We start from the raw sequence: 20,112 nt of genomic DNA, 5'->3' as shown, positions 1-20,112 counted from the left end.
CAAGGCAGTTGCTGGCTCTTTGTAAGGCCTTTGTACAGCCTCCCCATGGCCATGTGGGTCCTTGGGGAGGCCTTGCATGGTATTATGGAGGCCTTTACATAGGTCTCACACAGCTTTGCACAAGATCAGCTGCTGCCATAGCCAGGTATGCTACATCAGCAATGGGGGGAAGAAGATGCCAATGGTCATTTGGCCAGCAATGCAGTGTGCAAGAGAGCCAAAAAGGTATTGTGGGGGAGGGGAAAGGCAGGGGAATTGAAGCTCGCATTGCAATTATAAATATGGCAGGTTGCCAAATGCCTGAAATTTGATCACAGCCATAACTTTGAAGATTGGCCATAACTAGCATTCATTCAGCACCATCATAACTTTCAACAGTCAATGAATGGATGGTTGTTAAGTGAGGACTACATGTAGTACTTTTTCTTCTGTGCCAAGAACAGAAAAAGAATACAATTGTCTGGCTCTTGCAGTTCTAGCAAACATTTAGGTAGCTTGAAGATGGTTTGAATGTGCTTTAGGAAAATCTCCTTTCAGTACTGTTAGATGATGGCATAATTGGCGTAATAGCATACTTACTTGGGTCATAGCATGCTTACTTGGTGCCAACTGTTGAAATAGCATCATTTTGAATTGATACAATGTCCTAAATAATATAGTTTGATATGCTGGAAGGAGGCATTAGGGAAAATGCTGCTCCAGTTTTGAAATAATAATTTGTTTTAAAAGGGGACCAAATTGTAGCATCCATGCTGTGGCTCTGGCAGCTGCCAATACTGTTGGGTGAAGATGCTTTTCCCTGACTACAGATCATTCCAGGATTATTATTTTTTTTAAAGAAAATGATCAGGAGAAGTACTTCAATGTAAAAGTGTATGCTTCAACGGAGACCTTAAAGAAAAATACTTTAAGATACATTTCAAGATATTTAATTTAATTAATATATTTTAAAGTCAAAGTAGGGAGATTATGCATGCTTCCTCAACAGTCTCACTGTGTTCAATAGGGCTTACTCACTAATAAGTAAGTATAAGATTGCAGTTTAAACCAGACACTTGCTTTCAGATCAGCTTATGTTTGTAAAATCCGTACAGGCTATTCTATCTTGTACTAATGGTATTCACACATAGCCCCAATAGCATGTCAGAGACACAAAGGATTTGGAAATATTACTTGGAAAAATAGATCTGTATTCCATGGCTTGTGAAGTTTACAAATTTCAAAATGCTTTTTAGCTATTATGATCACTATGAAGTATTATGGTGATAATATATTCAGTCTAGCATTGTTGCTCTTTTTGTTTTAGAAATCAAGATATTTTAAAGTACCTATCCACTATATCTTCAAATAATTCTTATTTAATTCAATAGAACTTACTATTGGATCAGTATTTACAAGGGATTATACTCTTAAGATTCTGAAATTTAGAGCTAAAAGTGTAGCCTATAAATAATCACATACATTTGAGTGCAATTATCACGGTGAATAAAGTTTTGTATATAAACAAATCTGCTAGTTACCTATGGTATTTTTACTTTGTCATATAATTATTTCATGTATCTCTTTTCACAGATGTATAAAAGATATTTGCAAGAAATTTGCCACAAAGTGTTTTTAATATGCTAAAAGGATATATATTTCTACACTAAATACCATAATAATAGATTTAAAACATATTTGTATTCACAGTAGCAAATATCAAATATCAACTTGTTACTGTACAAACAGTCGATATTATAGAAGTAAGATATCTTTTATTTTAATATCAAAAGAGTCAGGATCCTAAAAATTACTTCAGATAGCAATATAAAATAGGCTTTTCATATCCCAATACAATTTTACATATTTTTCCTGTAATTTGCCATATTACAACAAGTTTTGAAAATATATTTGCTTCCATTTACCAGGACAATATAAAATAATCAGAGTTAATGTTATATTGTATTTTGTTTTAGTCTGAACCTTCTGTATCGTTTTATTTTTTGTTTTTTATTGATTTTTGTTTTGTTTTTGTACACTGCCCAGAGACCATTGAAGTTTGGCAGCTGTAGAAAATTTAAGCAAGTAAGCAAACAAACAAACAAAAATATAAGAAATATAAGTCTTCTGTATAAGATATATATAAAATTAATTTCTTTCGAGTCTGGTTACAGTTTAGGAACTTTAGCAGCGGTGAAATCCTCTGAAGTCTGCTACCGGTTCTGTGAATCTGCTACCGAGTGTGTGTGCATGTGTGCCTGAGGCGCGCCCACGCAGCGCTAAAAAAGGAACATTTTGAAGCCTTCTGAATCTGCAAAGTTAAGTAGAACAGTGAGGGGGGGGAATCCACTGTGCCACGCGATTTAGATTAGCTAGAAAGCAGGAAATCCAATGATTCTAGCTAATATAAATTGTGCGTCACAGCTGATCGTTGCCCAGCTGATTGTTGGAAATACCGGTTCGCCTGAACCGGTAGCATTTTTTACTACTGGTTTGGAAGAACCGGTCCAAACCGGTAGCATTTTACCCCTGAACTGTAGTAACACCTCCCTAATGAAATAGGTATTAACATTTTAAGGCATACAAAATATAAGCAAAATGCACATGGACAGACATAGACACACACAGTCAAAAGCAAAGCAACCCATGAAAGTAAAAAGGATATAAAACAAAAAAAAAGGAAAAAAAGGTAACAAATATATAATTAGATACATAATATTATTGTAAAATACCAAAATCTATGCCAAAGAAAAATATATTGTTTAATTTTTTGATTAGTAAATATACTGCCTTTTCCAGATGGATAAATTATACTTTTCCAAACACCAGCCCTTAATATCTAAAATAATATCGCATTTCCAATGTCTCAGTATTGTTTTTTTTTTTTTTAGCTTATCCAATCGCACAATGCACAGTAAACCACGATTTTCACACAGAGATTCCAAAGCTTTGGAATATAATTCAACATTACATTAACATCTCTAACATTTAAAGATTTATCCGTATACTTACTAATGTACGTCAAAATATTATTTCAGAAATTCATAGGTCCATTTTAAATTTTTACTTCTTCCACAAAGAAAAAACCAATGTCCATCCTTTCAAATACATTTTTGAGAAGTTTAAAACACTCTATGTGCAATTTTTAATGAATCAGAAATTTATTAAAGCTTCAGTGTTAATATATCCATAACTAGAGACCTTATAGCTTTTTCACACTGAATTAAATCAATGCATATTCAGAAGTAATGTATCATTTGCATAGTTTCTGACTGACACCAATCCAACACAAACCTTTTAAAACTCTAATTGCCAAAAATATGAAGCAGACCTAAAGGTATATTAGAATTTTGATTGGTCAATGGCTGTAATAAAATAATGTTCCTGCTGCTATTATTTCAATTCAATATTAGAATTGAAAAGAGTAATTGGAATTAGCATTCCAGTAATAGCATTATCTTATGTTGTGTTTATGAGAAACATATGCACAGGTACAATCATAAATAGCAATAGCACTTAAGACTCATATACCACTTCACAGTGCTTTACAGCCCTCTCTAAAACTAGTATTTGTATACACTGAAAAACTGAGTAAGAAAGATAATAGGCCTTTAAGTATTCCTTCCTTGTTCTGTGGACCTGATATTCTTTTATCTTGTTACTTTTAGTATATCTTGTATACTACACATATATACGTATGTATCCTGTATTTTATGTATATGCTGAAGGAGCTCATTTGATTCCAGGAAAGAGATCCTAGACATAGTCAAAAACAAAAATGAAATATTGGTTTGGTATGTGTACTAATTAAGCGGGGAGAGGAAGAAAAACAAATAAATATTAGAAAAAGAACTGAAAATTACAAGTATCACAATCAATTTTCTATCAATATCAGTGTTGCAGCCACATAAGTACAGTTTTGGGATAATATACAGGACATGATACAGAAAAAGAAACACTGAGTCTGAAGTCTATTTCCTAACACCTTTTCTTGAATAAAAGTCTGTGCCACTTGAGATTTTAAAAAGTACAGCTAAAGAGTTATAAACATGCCATTGGTGATGATGAGCTTGTTAGAAATGAATTCTTTTTCACACATATATGTACCATATTCATTAAACCAATAGGTAGAAAATTCAAGAAATAATGAAGCAGATTTTTTTCACAGAATATTAATTGAATTCAAAAGTGTAACTCTAGGTTTAAATAGTTATTAAGAACATTAAGCAAATTGATGGAAGATTATTATTATTAATTAGAATAATTAAATTGATCATGTTTATTCTGAGACAGTTTCTAGCAACTAGTACCGCCAAAAAAAGGTATAGCTCAGTAGTGAGTTTCAAAATTTTTTACTACCGGTTCTGTGGGTGTGGCTTGGTGGGTGTGGCATGGGAAGGATGCTGTAAAATCTCCATTCCCTCCCCAATCCAGGGGAAGGTCCCCATTTCCTCCCAATCAGCTAGGACTTGGGAGGCAGAGAATAGATGAGGGTGGGGCCAGTCAGAATTTATACTACCGGTTCTCCAGAACTGGTCAGAACCTGCTGAAACCCACCTCTGGTATAGCTTTAATATTCTATTTCTGCGTCAGTTATTTTCAGCAGAACTGGATTAAGTGTAAGGCCACACTTGGAATATTGCATTCAGTTTTGGTCGCCACAATGTAAAAAAGATGTTGAGACTCTAGAAAGAGCGCAGAGAAGAGCAACAAAGATGATTAGGGGACTGGAGGCTAAAACATATGAAGAACTGTTGCAGGAACTGGGTATGTCTAGTTTGATGAAGAGAAGGACTAGGGGAGACATGATAGCAGTGTTCCAATATCTCAGGCGTTGCTACAAAGAAGAAGGAGTCAAACTATTCTTCAGGGCACCTGAGGGTAGGACAAGAAGCAATGGGTGGAAACTAATCAAGGAGAGAAGCAATTTAGAACTAAGGAGAAGTTTCCTGACAGTTAGAACAATTAATAAGTGGAACAACTTGCCTGCAAAAGTTGTGAATGCCCCAACACTGGAAATTTTTAAGATGATGTTGGATAACTGTTTGTCTGAAGTGGTGTAGGGTTTCCGGCCTGGGCAGGGGGTTGGACTAGAAGACCTCCAAGGTCCCTTCCAACTCTGTTATTCTATTCTATTCTAATTCAGATGGACAAAACCATTATTAATATGTTTTCAATCAGTAGGACCTTGCTTTTGGCCCAGAATAAAAAAAACATAATAACCTTGACCTTGTCCATGAAGCTATAAAAAAAATTTTTTTTATTGAATACAATATCCAAAATTCAGAATATAGGAATATATACCAGAAATAGAAACAAAAGAACAAAAAACAAGAATGGGAAAAATAATGGTTGTGAGTGCAAATTTGTTTCTTTTTCAAATCCTCTAGTTCCTTTTCTCTGACATACTAATATTCAGAACCTGGGAATTTTTGTCAGCTTAACAAATTGTTATATTATATATTATATCTTCTTCTTTATTGGCATTCTAAGGTTGACCCAGAATCAAGATGACCTTCCTGTATATTTATTGATTTATACTCTTTTTTAATACATAATTACATTGCATTTTTTTTAATTTAGAGGTTTGCAAAATATGGATTTACATGATGAGGCAAGTGGTACGAGGGTGTGAAATATCACACTGAAGCAGCTACAAACAGAATACCATATAAGATATTCCTAATTTAATGTATGCTAATGTAAATGATATTAAGCTGGTCACAGCCAGTTTGAAACAAGAATGTAGGTGGTTGTAAAATAATCCACATTACCAATATATGCAGTATAGTAATATCTATTACATTGTTATTCAGAAATAATTTTCATGCTTTCATTTATTTAGAACTTTGGGCTAACTTTAGCATCTATATTGTACATAATAATATAAGTTATCTCTGTATGAGCCACGGTGCATGAGTCATGGTGGCACAGTGGTTAGAGAGCAGTACTGCAGGCTACTTCTGATGACTGCCGGCTGACTCCAATTTGGCAGTTCAAATCTCACCAGGCTCAAGATTGACTCAGCCTTCCATCCTTCCGAGGTGGGTAAAATGAGGACCCAAATTGTTGGGGGCAATATGCTGATTCTGTAAAATGCTTAGAGAGAGCTATAAGCGGTAAAGCGGTATATAAGTCTAAGTGCTATTGCTATTGTATTCTACAGGGAGGATTTTACTTTAAATGGTTTTTTGGAACCCTCAAATAGTATTTTTAAAAGGTTGGTTAGCATCCTTTCTGTGCTAGAAAATTTTGCTCTCTTTGCCTTCTACACAGACTTTACAAAAGTGGTAATGAACTTCCTTCAATAGGACTCTTCATAACTAACCTCTTTAACAGAAACTTTGAAAAGTCAGATTCACAGAGTTGGAAGGGGCCATTTACTTCCTCATCTAAAACAAAGCATCTTCAGCAGATGGCTGGCTAGTCTCTGCTTGAACATATACAATGAAAGGGACCTACCATTTATCTGGACATTTGGATCTACTATTTATCTGCCTCGAGATATATATATATTAAAAAATTCAATTAGATTCTTTCTTCTTCTAACTTATGCCCAGTATTCCAGTACTGTATATTTTGGAACAAAAGAAAACTAGTTTTGATAGTCTTTTGACAACCTTTTGTATCTTTGAATTGTACTACCATATACGCCTTCAGTGTTTTTCCCCACAAGGTTAAATATATATAGATATTTCAATCTCTCTTCATAGGATTCAGTTTCCAGAACTCTAATGATCCTTGCTGTCCTTCTTAAGCCTGTTCCACTTTGCCTGAATCTGTCTAATGATGTGATATGCAAACAAGGAAGTAGGATCGGACAAATGCACACAAAAAAGAAATATTAATCCCAGTATTACATGAAATGGATTTATTTTATTTATATTACACTACCAAGAAAGTCATTTTGCAATAAATCTACTATCCTTTCTTGTAAGCACTATTATATAACCAAATACATTTTATCTCTATCTTTTAAATGGACTTTTCAGCCTATTTCTCTAATTTACTGAAAATATTTTGCATTTTATTTCTGTTTTCTAAAGCAGGGGTCTCCAATAAGACTTCAACTCCCTGGGAGTTGAAGTCCACAAGTCTTAAAGTTGCCAAGGCTGGAGACCCCTGTTCTAAAGCATTAGCTATTCCATGTAATTTTGTGTTATTGGTAAATTTGATAAACATTGCTTCCATCTCTTCACCCAATTAACTAAAATATTAGAGAGGAGCTGAATGTTATGGAAATCCACTCAATACCTTACTCCAACTGAGAATAAAACCGTTCACATTTAATTAACTCTCCAACTCAAATGTTTTGGAAGAATCTGCTTGTGGTCTCATGCTTTCATGAGATAAGGAGGATGGAAGTTTTTAGGTACTTTTTAAATGTTGGTATGCTTCTAATTTGGAATAGCCTATTTCTATTTGATTACCTTCCATGCTGATGATTTTATGTAAGTTTTAAAAAACTAAATTATTTTAGAAAGCCTTTAGAAGTGGTAACTGACATTATCAATTACTGATTGGTTGATTTATGTTTGATTGTTTTCTGTATTGATAGCATATGTACTTTATTGTAATTTTTATAGAAATATGTAAATTGCTGAGTTATGGTGGGTCAAATAAGAAGTTAAGAAAAAAAATGGCTCTCCTTTAGGCAGTTTGTTAGCACAGTATCAATTATTAAGATTTTTCACATATAATGTATAAAAGTTTAGCAAGGCCATTAGCTAGTTACTTCAGTGCTCTAAATATAATTCATTCAACCTAGAAAGCCTAAACATTTTAAGTAAATAAGGATTTCTTGATTATAATATATCAAGCTCATGTTTAAATCCCATCTTTTGTTCCTTTCTTCCAGATTTCCTGGTTTACCTAGAACATTTACCTTCATGTTGGAGAACACTGAATCAATATGGACCAATATTTTTTGTTATCCATTTAGAATTTTGCCAGCATTGTTTAGCTGGTATTATTTTCTTCTTCTTTGAATAACTTTTTAACATCCTTTACCAAGCTTAGCTCATTCTGAGGTTTAGCTTTATTGATCCAATAATTTTAGACTACCTTTTCTTGAAAACTGCTAGCTTTTATTCTTTCCAACCACTGGGGCTTAGGATAGAAATAACATTTTAAGCCACTACCCAGCTACTATACCTATCCATATGGATGTACTGCAGACTTTTTTTCTTGGATATTTTTCTCCATGATTCTCAGATGGATCTAACCCATTTTCAAATTCCTTGTTTCTTTTGTGAGCTGCTTCTATTCTGCCAAGTTTGACCCATTCAGTTTTGAGGGAATTGCCTTGCTGAAAGATAAACAGAACTCTGATATTACAAAAGGTAATTAGGAGAACATTCCTGCTTGTGGGCGGAAGGTTGGGTTTTCTTACCTTGTTATTTATGTTCTAATTCACCTATTAGAGCTGCCTTTGGCCTGTACTGTGAGCTGGTGAGTGAGGCTTCTATTTTTTTTATTTAGATAGGATTGCACGGTACTTGGTCTGGAAGCCGAGAGGGTCAATTTGGGTTTGATAGTATTAGGCAAGACGAGCTGGTCATGTCCAAAAGACAAGAAGGAAAAGGTATGCAGCTTCCATTTATTTTCTCCATCACAGTGTCAAACCTCTTCTGCCAGAAGCCCTTCATCTTGGTATAATGACTTGGTAATAATTCTTGTCACCATGATTTTTCAAGAGGATGCCTCATCTGGCATTGTTCTTAGTAAGTTCCCAGTGTCAGAGAGATGGGGTCTCTCCAAACTGCATGAATGATTGGCAAATAAAGGTAAAAAAGAAGAAATAAATGCTATAGCCACTTCCCACTCCTGTAACACTGAGGCATGTGGCTAATAAATCAGTCCATCCATCCATCCCCTGTTTTGTGGGAAGAGACCTATCTCATAAGTCAGAAACTAAATAAAGCTTTATTAAAAATGAAAGAACCCGTGATCCATTTGGTAATTTTTATCAGAGATATTTCCTTACCAAGATTCCTCAATGCCTTCACAACAATAGTAGAGCTTGTAACATACTGCCTTCACTGGAAAAATTCTTAAAAATTCAGGGAGATATTTAGAGATATATCTGCCTTGAAAGTAGCTCATGTTGATCTGTAGAGCACATTCAAACATCAGCAGCTAACAACAGAAAATGTTTTATGACATTTTGAATTATGTCATAAAATGCTTTATCACAATTCTTATTCATAATCTTTTAAATAAAATTTGCCAAATTTCAACTCCACGGGAGTCATGGGTCCCAGATTTTTTATGCATTTTGTAAGTTAGCCCATTTCAGGTACCTTTGTCGAAAAGGTTTTGTCCTATGATGCTCTGTTTTGCCCAGTTAAAGGTTATACATGAGAATTTTTGTACTATATATATATATAGGAGAAGTGAAAATGCAGAGATTCCAAGTTGCATAAAAAGATAAAATTATTTAGCTTTCAGAGTCTGTAAACACTGCAGAAAATAAATTTGGCTAAAAAGACATCCACAGCCAAAATAAAGTTAACTGAACGGAACATTTTTAGTTAAACTTATACCAGTTTCCCAGGATTACTTGATATATAAAGCTGAAAGCACTTTCTCTTTCCCATAGACCTTTTGTAATTTCTTGTAGAATGTAATCTTTTCACAGATGTTTCAGCACACTATTCCTTTCTCACAACAGTCAGGTTTTCCTTCTTGTTTCTCTTGGAGATCTGTCTGCATTTTTCAAATGAACAAAAACCCTTCCACTTGGAGAGGTTGTAGGGAATCTTTTCTTTTTATATGTGCTAAAATTAACATTCCTCTGCAAAAAGATCCTGATTGAAACAATTTGCTATCTGGGAAGCTGTTATTCTTCTTCTGAATATTGGGTATTATTAAAACAGTCCCACCTGGCTCTTCCTTCCAGGTCCCAGTGGAAGATAATTCCAGAGGGCATGTACTGCATGCTTTCCCTTGTTCATCTCTTATATGTGCACTTTTTTTGTCTTCAGCTCTTCACTAAGCTATTTTGTGACAACATTAATAATGAGGAAAAACAGAAATTTATCGATGCAATAAGTATTTTGTGATTTTCCCAAAAGAAACAGATTCCTAAAATAATCCAATAAAATGTCAAGAGAATAAAACACGTTTAAAACTGTCAAGCTAATATAAATTCAAGTTTTTTTTTAAGTAAGCCAAAAAGTAGCTATGTATTTGCATATCAGTAATAGTCATTCTATTACTGGTAAGAATAAGAACAAACATGTTAGGAAAAGCAAAAGGAACACTGTGTATAGATTTAATTGTATTGGTCTGGGTAAGAAAAAAAAGTTTTATGCTTATATTACAAATATATGCAGATCTGTTAATAATATTCTTTTCAGCTATGACCCTGAGTATCAGCATCTCAATGGCAGAAGTGGTCCCAAAAGTCTAAACTGAGGCTGACCTGATGGATCAAATCCTACAGGGAGTTGAAATTTCCATTTCACTGGCTTAGCATCCTATCTCATTTATGATCAACCTTCTGTAACTAAGAGACAGTTGTAGCTTAATAACTTTACTTTAGTGAGGATAACTGAGACTATGAAAATTGTGTTATAACGTGTACTTACAACACAGCTGCTAATAGGCTTTAATGATTCTTGATTATGTTTCAATAAAAGGCAACCAAATCTATTACTTAGACCAAAGATCTTATAGATCAAACAACCTTTTCTACTCCTTCTGTATAGATTGCAGCTGCCACCTAGCTCTTATGTCTGTACAACTATCGCTAAAAAGGTTATTATAAAATAAATACCTGAACTGATAGAAAAACAGCTCTGTATTTTTAAATCAGCTCAACATTTCAACAATTCAACTGATAACCGTACATAAAGAACTCTTTAAAAATATTGCAATGAAAACTGTTATACGAGATATTTGCTTATTATTGATTTCATATTACAAATATGATTTCATATTACAGCTTATGAATGAAAAATATATTCTAATTTAGCAACAAGGATCAAACTTATATGTATAATTTTTATAAATCTTGCTCATAAGAAAAGACATTATTGATAACACACACACACACACACACACACACACACACACACACACATATATATATATATATATATATAAAGAGAGAGAGAGAGAGGGAGAGAGGGAGGGAGGGAGAGAGAGAGAGAGGGAGGGAGGGAGGGAGAGAGAGAGAGAGAGAGAGCCATGATGTGGATTATTATGTTCATATGTTTTAAAGGCATTCTACTTGCTAAATTTTATTTAACTCTGTAAACTGCAAATTAATGGCAATAAAACATCCCAGTCTGTCTGATAATCTCTGACAACTGGAGAAAACTGCACGTACTAAACCCTGACCCACCACATCTTTTATCTGCATGTGTACTCTCCACAGGCCAAGCAAATAAAGGCCAACTGATAATTTACACATGAATGAACTTTTTTTACAGACTAGGCACCAGAGACATTTCTTTTCTCTGTTGCTGAAAGAAAAGCAGCCAAGTCTAAGCTTGTCTCACCAGAAATCATACAAGTGAAACATTGATATGTTCGAAAAAGGCTGATCAGCAAAGTGAGAGTGTTCTGAATGCCTGATAAAAATGGCAGCCACAAAGGACCGCGAGAATATTTACCTCGAAATAGGACTGAGGGTAACAATAGGTCTTTATCTTATTCCAAATAGGTAATATCTTACAAATCAAAATGAAGATATAGTCCTGTCAGAAGATTACACAAGATACCTGAATGGGTATCTTTAAAGAATATGTTAACTATACAACCCTGGATAACTATCAATTATTATCAGCATTTCCAATTTACCTGGGAAGTGATTACTTTGAACCTGTTAATGTACTGGTTAAGGTGTCAAACTAGAAACTAGAAGACACTAAATTCTAATCCTGGCTTTGGCACAAAGCCAGCTGGGTGACCTTAGACAACTCAATTTCTCTCAGGCCTAGAAAGGAGGCAATGGCAAACCACTTCTGAAAAACTTTGTAAAGAAAATGGCAGGGATTTCTCCAGGTGGTCTCCAGTAGAAAATAAAAACTCAAAAAAAAAAAAACACATGGTTTTGCCTTTTTTGGCTGGTTATTTGGAATATTAGTTTATTACTAAAAGTTCACAGTTAAAACTGGCTATTGTTATTAAAATGAAACAAGAAAACTAAGAAGAAAAATATGTTATGTATGTATACATTTATGAATAAATGTTGTTTGTAGATGGCGACTTACAATTCCTCCTTTGCAAATGCTCTAGGCTCTAGAGCACGGGTGTCAAACTCAGCGTGTCACGTTGCCGTCACATAACATATCGCAATGTCTTTTCCCTTTGTGGAGCTGGGGTGGACGTGGCCTGCCTGTGATGCATCCAGCCTGTGGGCTGCCAGTTTGACACGCCTGCTCTAGAGCCCTCAACTCTCCAAAGTCAATGGGGATAGGATGTTCTGTCCCTGTACCACGCACACACCCAACCAGCCAGCCGAGGGTTAAATAAACTCTTCAAACACTCAACGTCAGTGATAAGGAACTTCGCAGCAACTCCGTGGCTGCCTGCCAAAAACTTTTACTCCGATAACACAGACAAAAATACACAGTTTGAATAGTCCAGTTTGTAATTAAATCCACAGCAAATAGGTGTTGTGTCCGAAGGTGCAAAGTGCCTCGCCAGAGATTAGCTTTGTCCGTCACAGAGTCCGAATGGCCACCACACTCCCTTTTTTAGCCTGTGGGGTGTGGTCCAGTGACTCAGCTAATCTCTGGCACGCCTTCCCCTCTGCTGCGCGCGCTTCTCCCTGTGCCTCTGGCGAGGGTCCAGCCAGCACTTATTTTCCTCGTCGCTGTCCACCTGTGGCTGTGGGGACGTGCTTGGCTCTGAGCCTATCGTTTGGCCTTCGGTGTCCTCTGGAGGCATTGCCAGAGAGGAGGGTCCTGGAGAGGGAGGCCTTGCCAATTCCTCCCCCTCACTCTCAGAGTCTGCATCTGTCGATAGCCCAGGCTCAGGCAACGGAGCCACAACACTGGACAAGAAATAAGAGAATCTGTTACACTGCAGTTGCTACTTTTGTTAATGTAATGGACATGATTAAAAATAATTTGCTGTTTGTAATGGGAATTTTACAACCTGTAAAGTTTCAAATAATATGGCAAATGTAATAAAATACTGTATAAACTGAACTAAGTTGTTTTACTGTTAATTTCTTGGTCCTGATCTTAGCCCTTTGTAGTATAAATCACAGCATACCACTTAAAAGTCAACAGCTTTAATTGTGAGAAATTACATCTAGATGATAAATGTAAAACTATTCTTTCCTATTATGGAATTGTTCTGGAATTGAGCTGCTGCTAAGATTTTATACTTTCTTATGTTATGATCAATATTTCAGCTAGCAATGTAGTAAAATGCATATATGAATGCTATTAGATTTAGACTTATATTGTAAGAAAAAGAGTGTACAGTAATTTCATACAGATTATTTTGTTTAAATTTAAACTGATAGAAATGGATCAGAATGGACTTATTAGTGAATATTCATGAAACTGACCCAGATGAGACAGAATGCTGGGTAGACTCTTGAGTACGGTGGTTAAGGCATCAGAGAAAAAACTGGGAGTCCGTGAGTTAGGCATAAAACCAATTGAATGGGCAGTCCCAGTAACTCTATCTTACCATTAGGAAAGAGACAATAGCAAATTACTTCTGAAAAACCTTGTCAAGAAAAAGCAGGTGTTCACCAGGAGTTAACACTGACTCAAAGAAAATTATTGATGTACATTTTAGTAAGTATTAATGTACATTTTAGTAAATTCTGACTTAATTTGTATTGAGACTATTAATGATTTACGTATTAGATTCCCAGATTGTGGTATTTTTCCTCTCTGTTTCCAGATTGATCCAAGGTACATTGACAGTCAACCCTTTGATTAATGCCACTGTCCACTTACATTGAATTTTTGGTACAGTGGTACTGAAGGCATTACTTATGAGCTGAAATTCATACTTTGAAGCATGTCTATGGTTAGGTCACCTCAATTGGACCAAATGTTACATTAAACTTTTTTTCCTATATAAACAACTGATCTCCCAATTCTTAAACTGTTTCCAAAGTTTGCATTAGAAAAACAACGAGTGATTTAATTCATCAAAACAGAGGAGTACAGGGCAGGGGTGAAATGTAAAATTTGTTACTACCGATTCTGTGGGCGTGGCTTGGTGTGGGAGTTAATGTGACTGGGTGGGCGTGGCCAACTTTTTTTAAAAAAACTTTTCAAAGCATTTTTTTCTAATGCTTTGAAAAGCCTCTGCCAATGAGGCAACTCAGCTGGGATCGTCAGAGAGGCATTTTAAAAAATACCTCTCTGACGATCAGGCAACTCAGCTGGGAGTTGCCAGAGACTTTTCAAAGCATTTTTTTAACCACCTCTTCGGCCAAGAGATTGCAGAAAAAAATGCTTTGAAAAGCCTCTGATGATCCCAGCTGAGCCGCGTGATCATCACATGCTTTTTTAAAAAAAAACTTTTAAAAGCATTTTTTCTTCGGAAGAGGTTGTAGAAAAAATGCTTTTAAAAGTAAAAAAAAAAAAAGCCTCTGATGATTGTGCGGCTCAGCTGGGCATGGGGAGGGCCGCGCAGGGGATTTTTGCTACTGGTTCTCTGAACCACCCGCCATCGCTACTGGATCGGGCGATCCGGTCCAAACTGGGAGCATTTCACCCCTGGTACAGGGACATAACCTGCTTTCCCACCTTTTCCATATCTAGAGAAAGCAGCTTCATAATGGGTTCTGAAAATAATTTGACTCATACATCAAGTTAAATGGAAATCTACATTTATATAATATATTTTGCATCATATTTTTTTTTTTTTTTTAAATTTGATTTATATGCCGCCCTTCTCCGGAGACTCAGGGCGGCTTACAATGCATTAAGCAATAGCCTTCATACTTTTGTATATTTTATACAAAGTCAGCTTATTGCCCCACAAACTGGGTCCTCATTTCACCTACCTTAGAAAGGATGGAAGGCTGAGTCAACCTTGAGCCTTGGAGAGATTCGAACCAGCAGAAATTGCAGGCAGCTGTGTTAATAACAGTGTGCACTAAACCACTGTACTATCAAGGCTCTTTACTTTATTTTTAAATATATATATTAAGTTTCTGTAGATTTTTAACCTTTCCAAGAATTTTTCTGCCATTCAGAAAGGACTTCAGTTGAAAGAATTGACTTGGGAAATAAAAATTAAGCTGAGGTAGGATAAAATGTTTCTAATAGCTATAGATTATTGGATATCATATCAGAAATGTTTTCAGAGCCTAAGATTTTTTTTAAAATAAAAGTACTGGATTAAACTGTAACCTTCACAGAAGAAAGGTTCTTGGTTATGTGTTCCACCAATACATTTAGAAAGGCCCTCAGAGTTTCTATTAAAGTCTCAACATAATATCTGAACTAAGGCTTTGAGTAATTAATCAGAAATTAAGACATAGAGATAAACTTAAAGATGCTATTATTGCTTTTGGGTGTATAGACCAATGCTATTCTTCCACAAATAAGCTCATTATATGGTGGAACACATTAAATGTTATTTTCTATAATAAAATACTTTTGAAGATTTATATTAATAATATATGAAGCTTTTATTGTTTTGGTCTTACTACTGCTGTTCTTGAATTATTATATAAGCCTCTGATTGGTTTATGATTGTTTATATTATATTCCTGATTCTATTTATTATAAATATTGAAGCTGTAAGAACACAGGAATCTACCTTACACTAAATTATGTCAGTAGTTCGTTTACCTCCGTATTAAGTTTTGACTGAGATTGATTCTTCAGACTTTTTTCAGCCTTATATGGGAATTGACAAGCATTGAATCAGGAATCCTATGTATGCAATTGAGTACTCTCCTTCTCGATGCAGATATGGTACAAAATCTGCAAACATTTGTTACATACTGTTCGATTCATGAGTTTTATGAATAAATTCAATCGTGTCAACTAACTAGCTAGTAGTCGATAAGAAACAGAATTTTTACTATAGGATATAGATGGTCAGACAGTACGTTACAGTCCTCTACTAGCAACAAACCACTACAAATGGTTATATGTATAAGTTCATATTTGTGTGTGTGTGTGGCAGAGAGAAATTATTGTCTGCAAATTTATTGTTTTAGGACAGGGGTGTCAAACTCACGGTCCGCAGCCCGGTTTAGCGAAGGGGTCAAAGTCACGATACGTCATATGATGATGCCTTGACAACGCGAGTTTGACACCCCTGTTTTAGGACAAAGCAATGGGGCAACTGTTTTATTTATTTATTTATTATCCCATTTGGAGGAAGAAATATTAGGTATGTTTACTGGCTTGACTTATTTATTTATAAAGATAATACAGAGGCGTTGCCACATCTAAATTATGGTCCGATGTTTTAAAAAAATTAGAATTATATATTCTTTATATTCAAAGCAGTAAATCTGATCAATAAAATCTCAAGAGCAGTTTCAGTGGTCTGAGTTTCTCCATGTGTTGCTATTTACCTCGATGGATGGATAAATAAATAAATAACACTGTCATTGAATACAGAGTCACTTGTTCAGATGAGCAGCTACAGAAATCAAATCAATTTATAAATAAATATTGTCCCAATTAGTCTTTCAGAATCTTAAAAATCCCCTACTTGTATGTCAAAGAACTACAGACAGGACTAATACAGTTTCATCTGCTTTCTATTCATCAAAAGGTTGCCCAGCCTTGGTTTAAAAAACCCCTACCCTAACTCTAACTTTAATTTATTTTTATTCTGCTCCCATATATCAATAGGGGGATGGCAGATTATCATTTAAGTATTTTCTAAGTGGCAAAGTAAACAAAAGTAACAAAGCAGAGGCTGAGTTTTGTAATATACATTCAAAAAGGGATAAGTCCCAAGAACAATGACAAGCAGTGGCTCCATCCCTTAAATACTTTTATGTGACAATACAATAAAGATTATGGTATTTTGGTTTTATTGTCGCTTAACTTTTCTTCTGTTAAAATGAACATCTCCCAAAAATAGTATCTATGTGAACATCAATTCAATTACTGCAGTTCAATTAATTCAACATCTACAGTAGAAAGTTATAGATGGAATCCAGAATGTGTATCACTACACTAAGAAATGCATACTAGATTATTTAAAGTCCCTGTAAGAAAACAACTAATAAACACTTTAATTTCCAAAAGGATTGCAGATGACTATGCTAATATCTTTCAGGGGTGAATGAGCTTTTGATCTTCTAGGGATGGAAGGTGATTCTGGGCTTTTAAAAATGTGTATGGATACTTTTGTTTCAGTTATGTAAAGTTATATTATTTATTTAGATTTTTAAAAATCCCACCTTTTATTATTTTTACAAATAATTCAAGGAGGCCAACATATCTAATATTCTTTCCTTTTTCTATTTTCTGTACAACAATAACCCTGTTGAAGTGAGTTGGACTGAGAGAGTGACTGGCTGAAAGTCACCCATTGTTCTGCCCCAGCTACGGACCCCAAAGAACGCAGCACGCACAAAGTCTGTACAAACCTTAGTTTACTAAATTAAATCAGTCTTTTTGAAACAAAGGCTGTTAATTAATTTTCTTAACAGCCTTACAAGAATCCAAAGAATAAATAATCGTAATCTTACTATGGTTGGCAGACAGCCCAGAAACAATTTGCAGGGAACTAAGATCAAGGAGTGAAGGAGAATGAACGCAGTTGTTCCCTGCAAATTGCCTCAGTCATCATCCTTCCTTAAATAGACTGAGGGAGTGGCCAATTAGCCCCAAGCCTTACTCTCGAGGAGAACTCCTCTTGAGGAGCCACTCCTGCCTTTTGGCAGTTCTGCGCACCCGTGCATCAAGAAGAGGCTCCTCCTCTTCTTCCTCTTCACTTATGGGAGCTTCTGGAGGTTCTGAAGGCCCTGGCTGAATCCCCGTCTCTGGCACCACATCTTCTCCAGCCTCCTCATTGTCTGACTCGAGTGCCAGCTGCACAGGCTGCTGGCGCAGCACCACATCAGCCTCCTTGCTGTCAGAATCAGCTACTAGCTGCACAGGCCGTTGATGGGCCACAACACCCATTTGGCTTTCATGCCTAAGGCAGGACTAGACACATAATCTCCTGCTTTCTAACCTGGTGCCTTAAATATTACACTGAATTGGCTATTGTATTATTAATAAAAATGCCAACAAACCAGCATAAATATTTCATAATTTGTGTTAATTGCACTTAAATAGTTCAAAGTTCAAAGTCAAAGTTTAATTATCTTTCTCAATCCTATATCTTTTAGGATGTCCAATAACTCTAGGCCTTATATATGTTGTGTGACACTTATGCAGGACAAAATAATAACACTAAACTGAGTGTTCTTTATGGATTCCACATGTCTAAAAGGTTTTGCTTTTGAAAGTTTTCTTATCCTGTAGCATAAACAAAGCTTATCTTTGTGCTGTCTATTATCTTCAGTGGACAGCTAATTATTCAAGCTACATAGAAAGACCACTGCTGTTGTGGCATATCTCAAAAATATACAGTATGCAGAAGCTAGTTGGTCAGTAATAGTTCTGCACTGAGCAGTTTGGTTAGATGATTTCTATTCTAATATCTTACATTATATAATATGAATAAACGGGTCATATCAGCAAGGCAATCTGATCTTTAATATTATGTGGGGAAATTCTTAACATTCAGAGATTATTGGTATGTTTGAAGATGAACTTTGGATTTAAAAAAACATTCACAAGAATACAATTTGAATTAATTAATAAACATCTTGCTGCTCTTTTCCTGTTATTGCATTTCTGGCTATTTTTCTTACACTGTACTTTAATTCCATTTCATTCCCTCCTTTATTTGTTCACCTTGCCATATCTCACTCCCCTGCTGCTTGCTGCCCTCTGCTTTTCTAGATCTTCTGTTGCATCCTACATGGCTCATTCTTGGTCTTTCTTCTGTTGTTTTTTCCTCTATCTCTTTTCAAATGTCACTTCTTCTTCCACCTCCTCTTGTTCGTTTATAATTCTTTGCTGTATTTATGCCCATCCTCTGTTTATCCTGATTCCTTCCTCTACCTGTTTCACCCTTTTGTCATATATCTCATTTACCTTCTTGCTCCTGTCATCCCTCCTCATCTGAAAAGATAATGACAGAAAGCAAGCGAGAAAAATCTGACATGTATGACATGCATACATTATTGTATCTGAATTTATCCAAGTATGAAGACATCCTTACTTGTTAATTAGTGATGTGATTTTGGCTATATGTAAAATAACAGTATGAAAAAACAAAACTTTGCAGTTCCTTTCTAAAATGCCAGCCTGAATTGGCTTGAATCTCATAGTTCATGGCTTTACAGTAAAAATATTAAACTACCCTCTTATTTCAACCATTGTTTCAATAATCTGTCTTTTACCCTGTGGCATAATGAGTTTGTATATCTGTGTATGTGATAGGAAGGAATCCTATATCCCTGTTTAGAATTGGATCAAAGCTGGCTTCATTGTCAAAATCAATCACACCTTGGAATCTCCTTCCTCCCCACTCTTTTTTGCTTTCATCTGCATTAGTCTCTGATCCAAAGGCTATTTAAAAGGTAGCTTCAAGGGCACACTAACAAACTTTGTTTTAATGTATCATTGAAAAACTGTTCTAGATAGCTGTCTAGGTTTAAATAATGATAACAAAGTAAAATTTATTCGTAGACCAGACTACACATTATTTTTAAGCTATGAGTAATAGACAAGCATTTCAACTCTAATGTTAACCTAAGAAAGTCACTCTGGATCAGAATCCTAATGACTCTAGTCCACTTCCTGGCATAGTTCCAGGCTCGATCAAACTGCTAGCACCTGCAATTTTAAATGGTCAGTCTGAGAAATCAGTGAATCCTTTTTGAAAATATAATTGAATGAGGGATTGGATATGGGACAGGACCATAGCAGGAAACAAAACTCCCTTATCTGGGATCTCAGTCTAAATCAGGTCCTATTGCCTTATCTCAGAATAAACGAACTGATTGATCTTATGAGTTTTGGAAAAATAAACCAAAAAAAACAAAAAAGGATTACCTGCATTATTGAATTTAGTGGAAAGTTAGCAGTTTGTACACAAGGTTAAAAGAAAAAT

The 20,112-nt window shown here is 35.3% G+C and overlaps 1 protein-coding gene across 4 annotated transcripts in view; it reads right to left on the bottom strand.

The window, feature by feature from the left end:
• The window catches only part of ARB2A (ARB2 cotranscriptional regulator A), a 224,095-nt gene that overhangs the window by 12,972 nt on the left and 191,011 nt on the right, over nt 1–20,112 (bottom strand). The window contains exon 11 of one of the 4 annotated variants that reach the window (XM_070935760.1): nt 12,549–12,985. The exons of the other annotated variants lie outside the window; for them this stretch is intronic. Coding sequence (XP_070791861.1) covers nt 12,846–12,985 — 140 coding nt within the window. The 3' untranslated portion in view covers nt 12,549–12,845. Of the gene's footprint in view, nt 1–12,548; nt 12,986–20,112 lie in introns of those variants that run through there. 4 annotated transcript variants of the gene reach the window in all.

This window comes from Pituophis catenifer, unplaced genomic scaffold (assembly GCF_029215685.1).
Source record: "Pituophis catenifer annectens isolate HBS135680 unplaced genomic scaffold, rPitCat1.0.hap2 SCAF_2, whole genome shotgun sequence".
NCBI classification, from domain to species: Eukaryota; Metazoa; Chordata; class Lepidosauria; order Squamata; family Colubridae; genus Pituophis; species Pituophis catenifer.
This window is presented reverse-complemented; position numbering and strand designations above follow the sequence as displayed.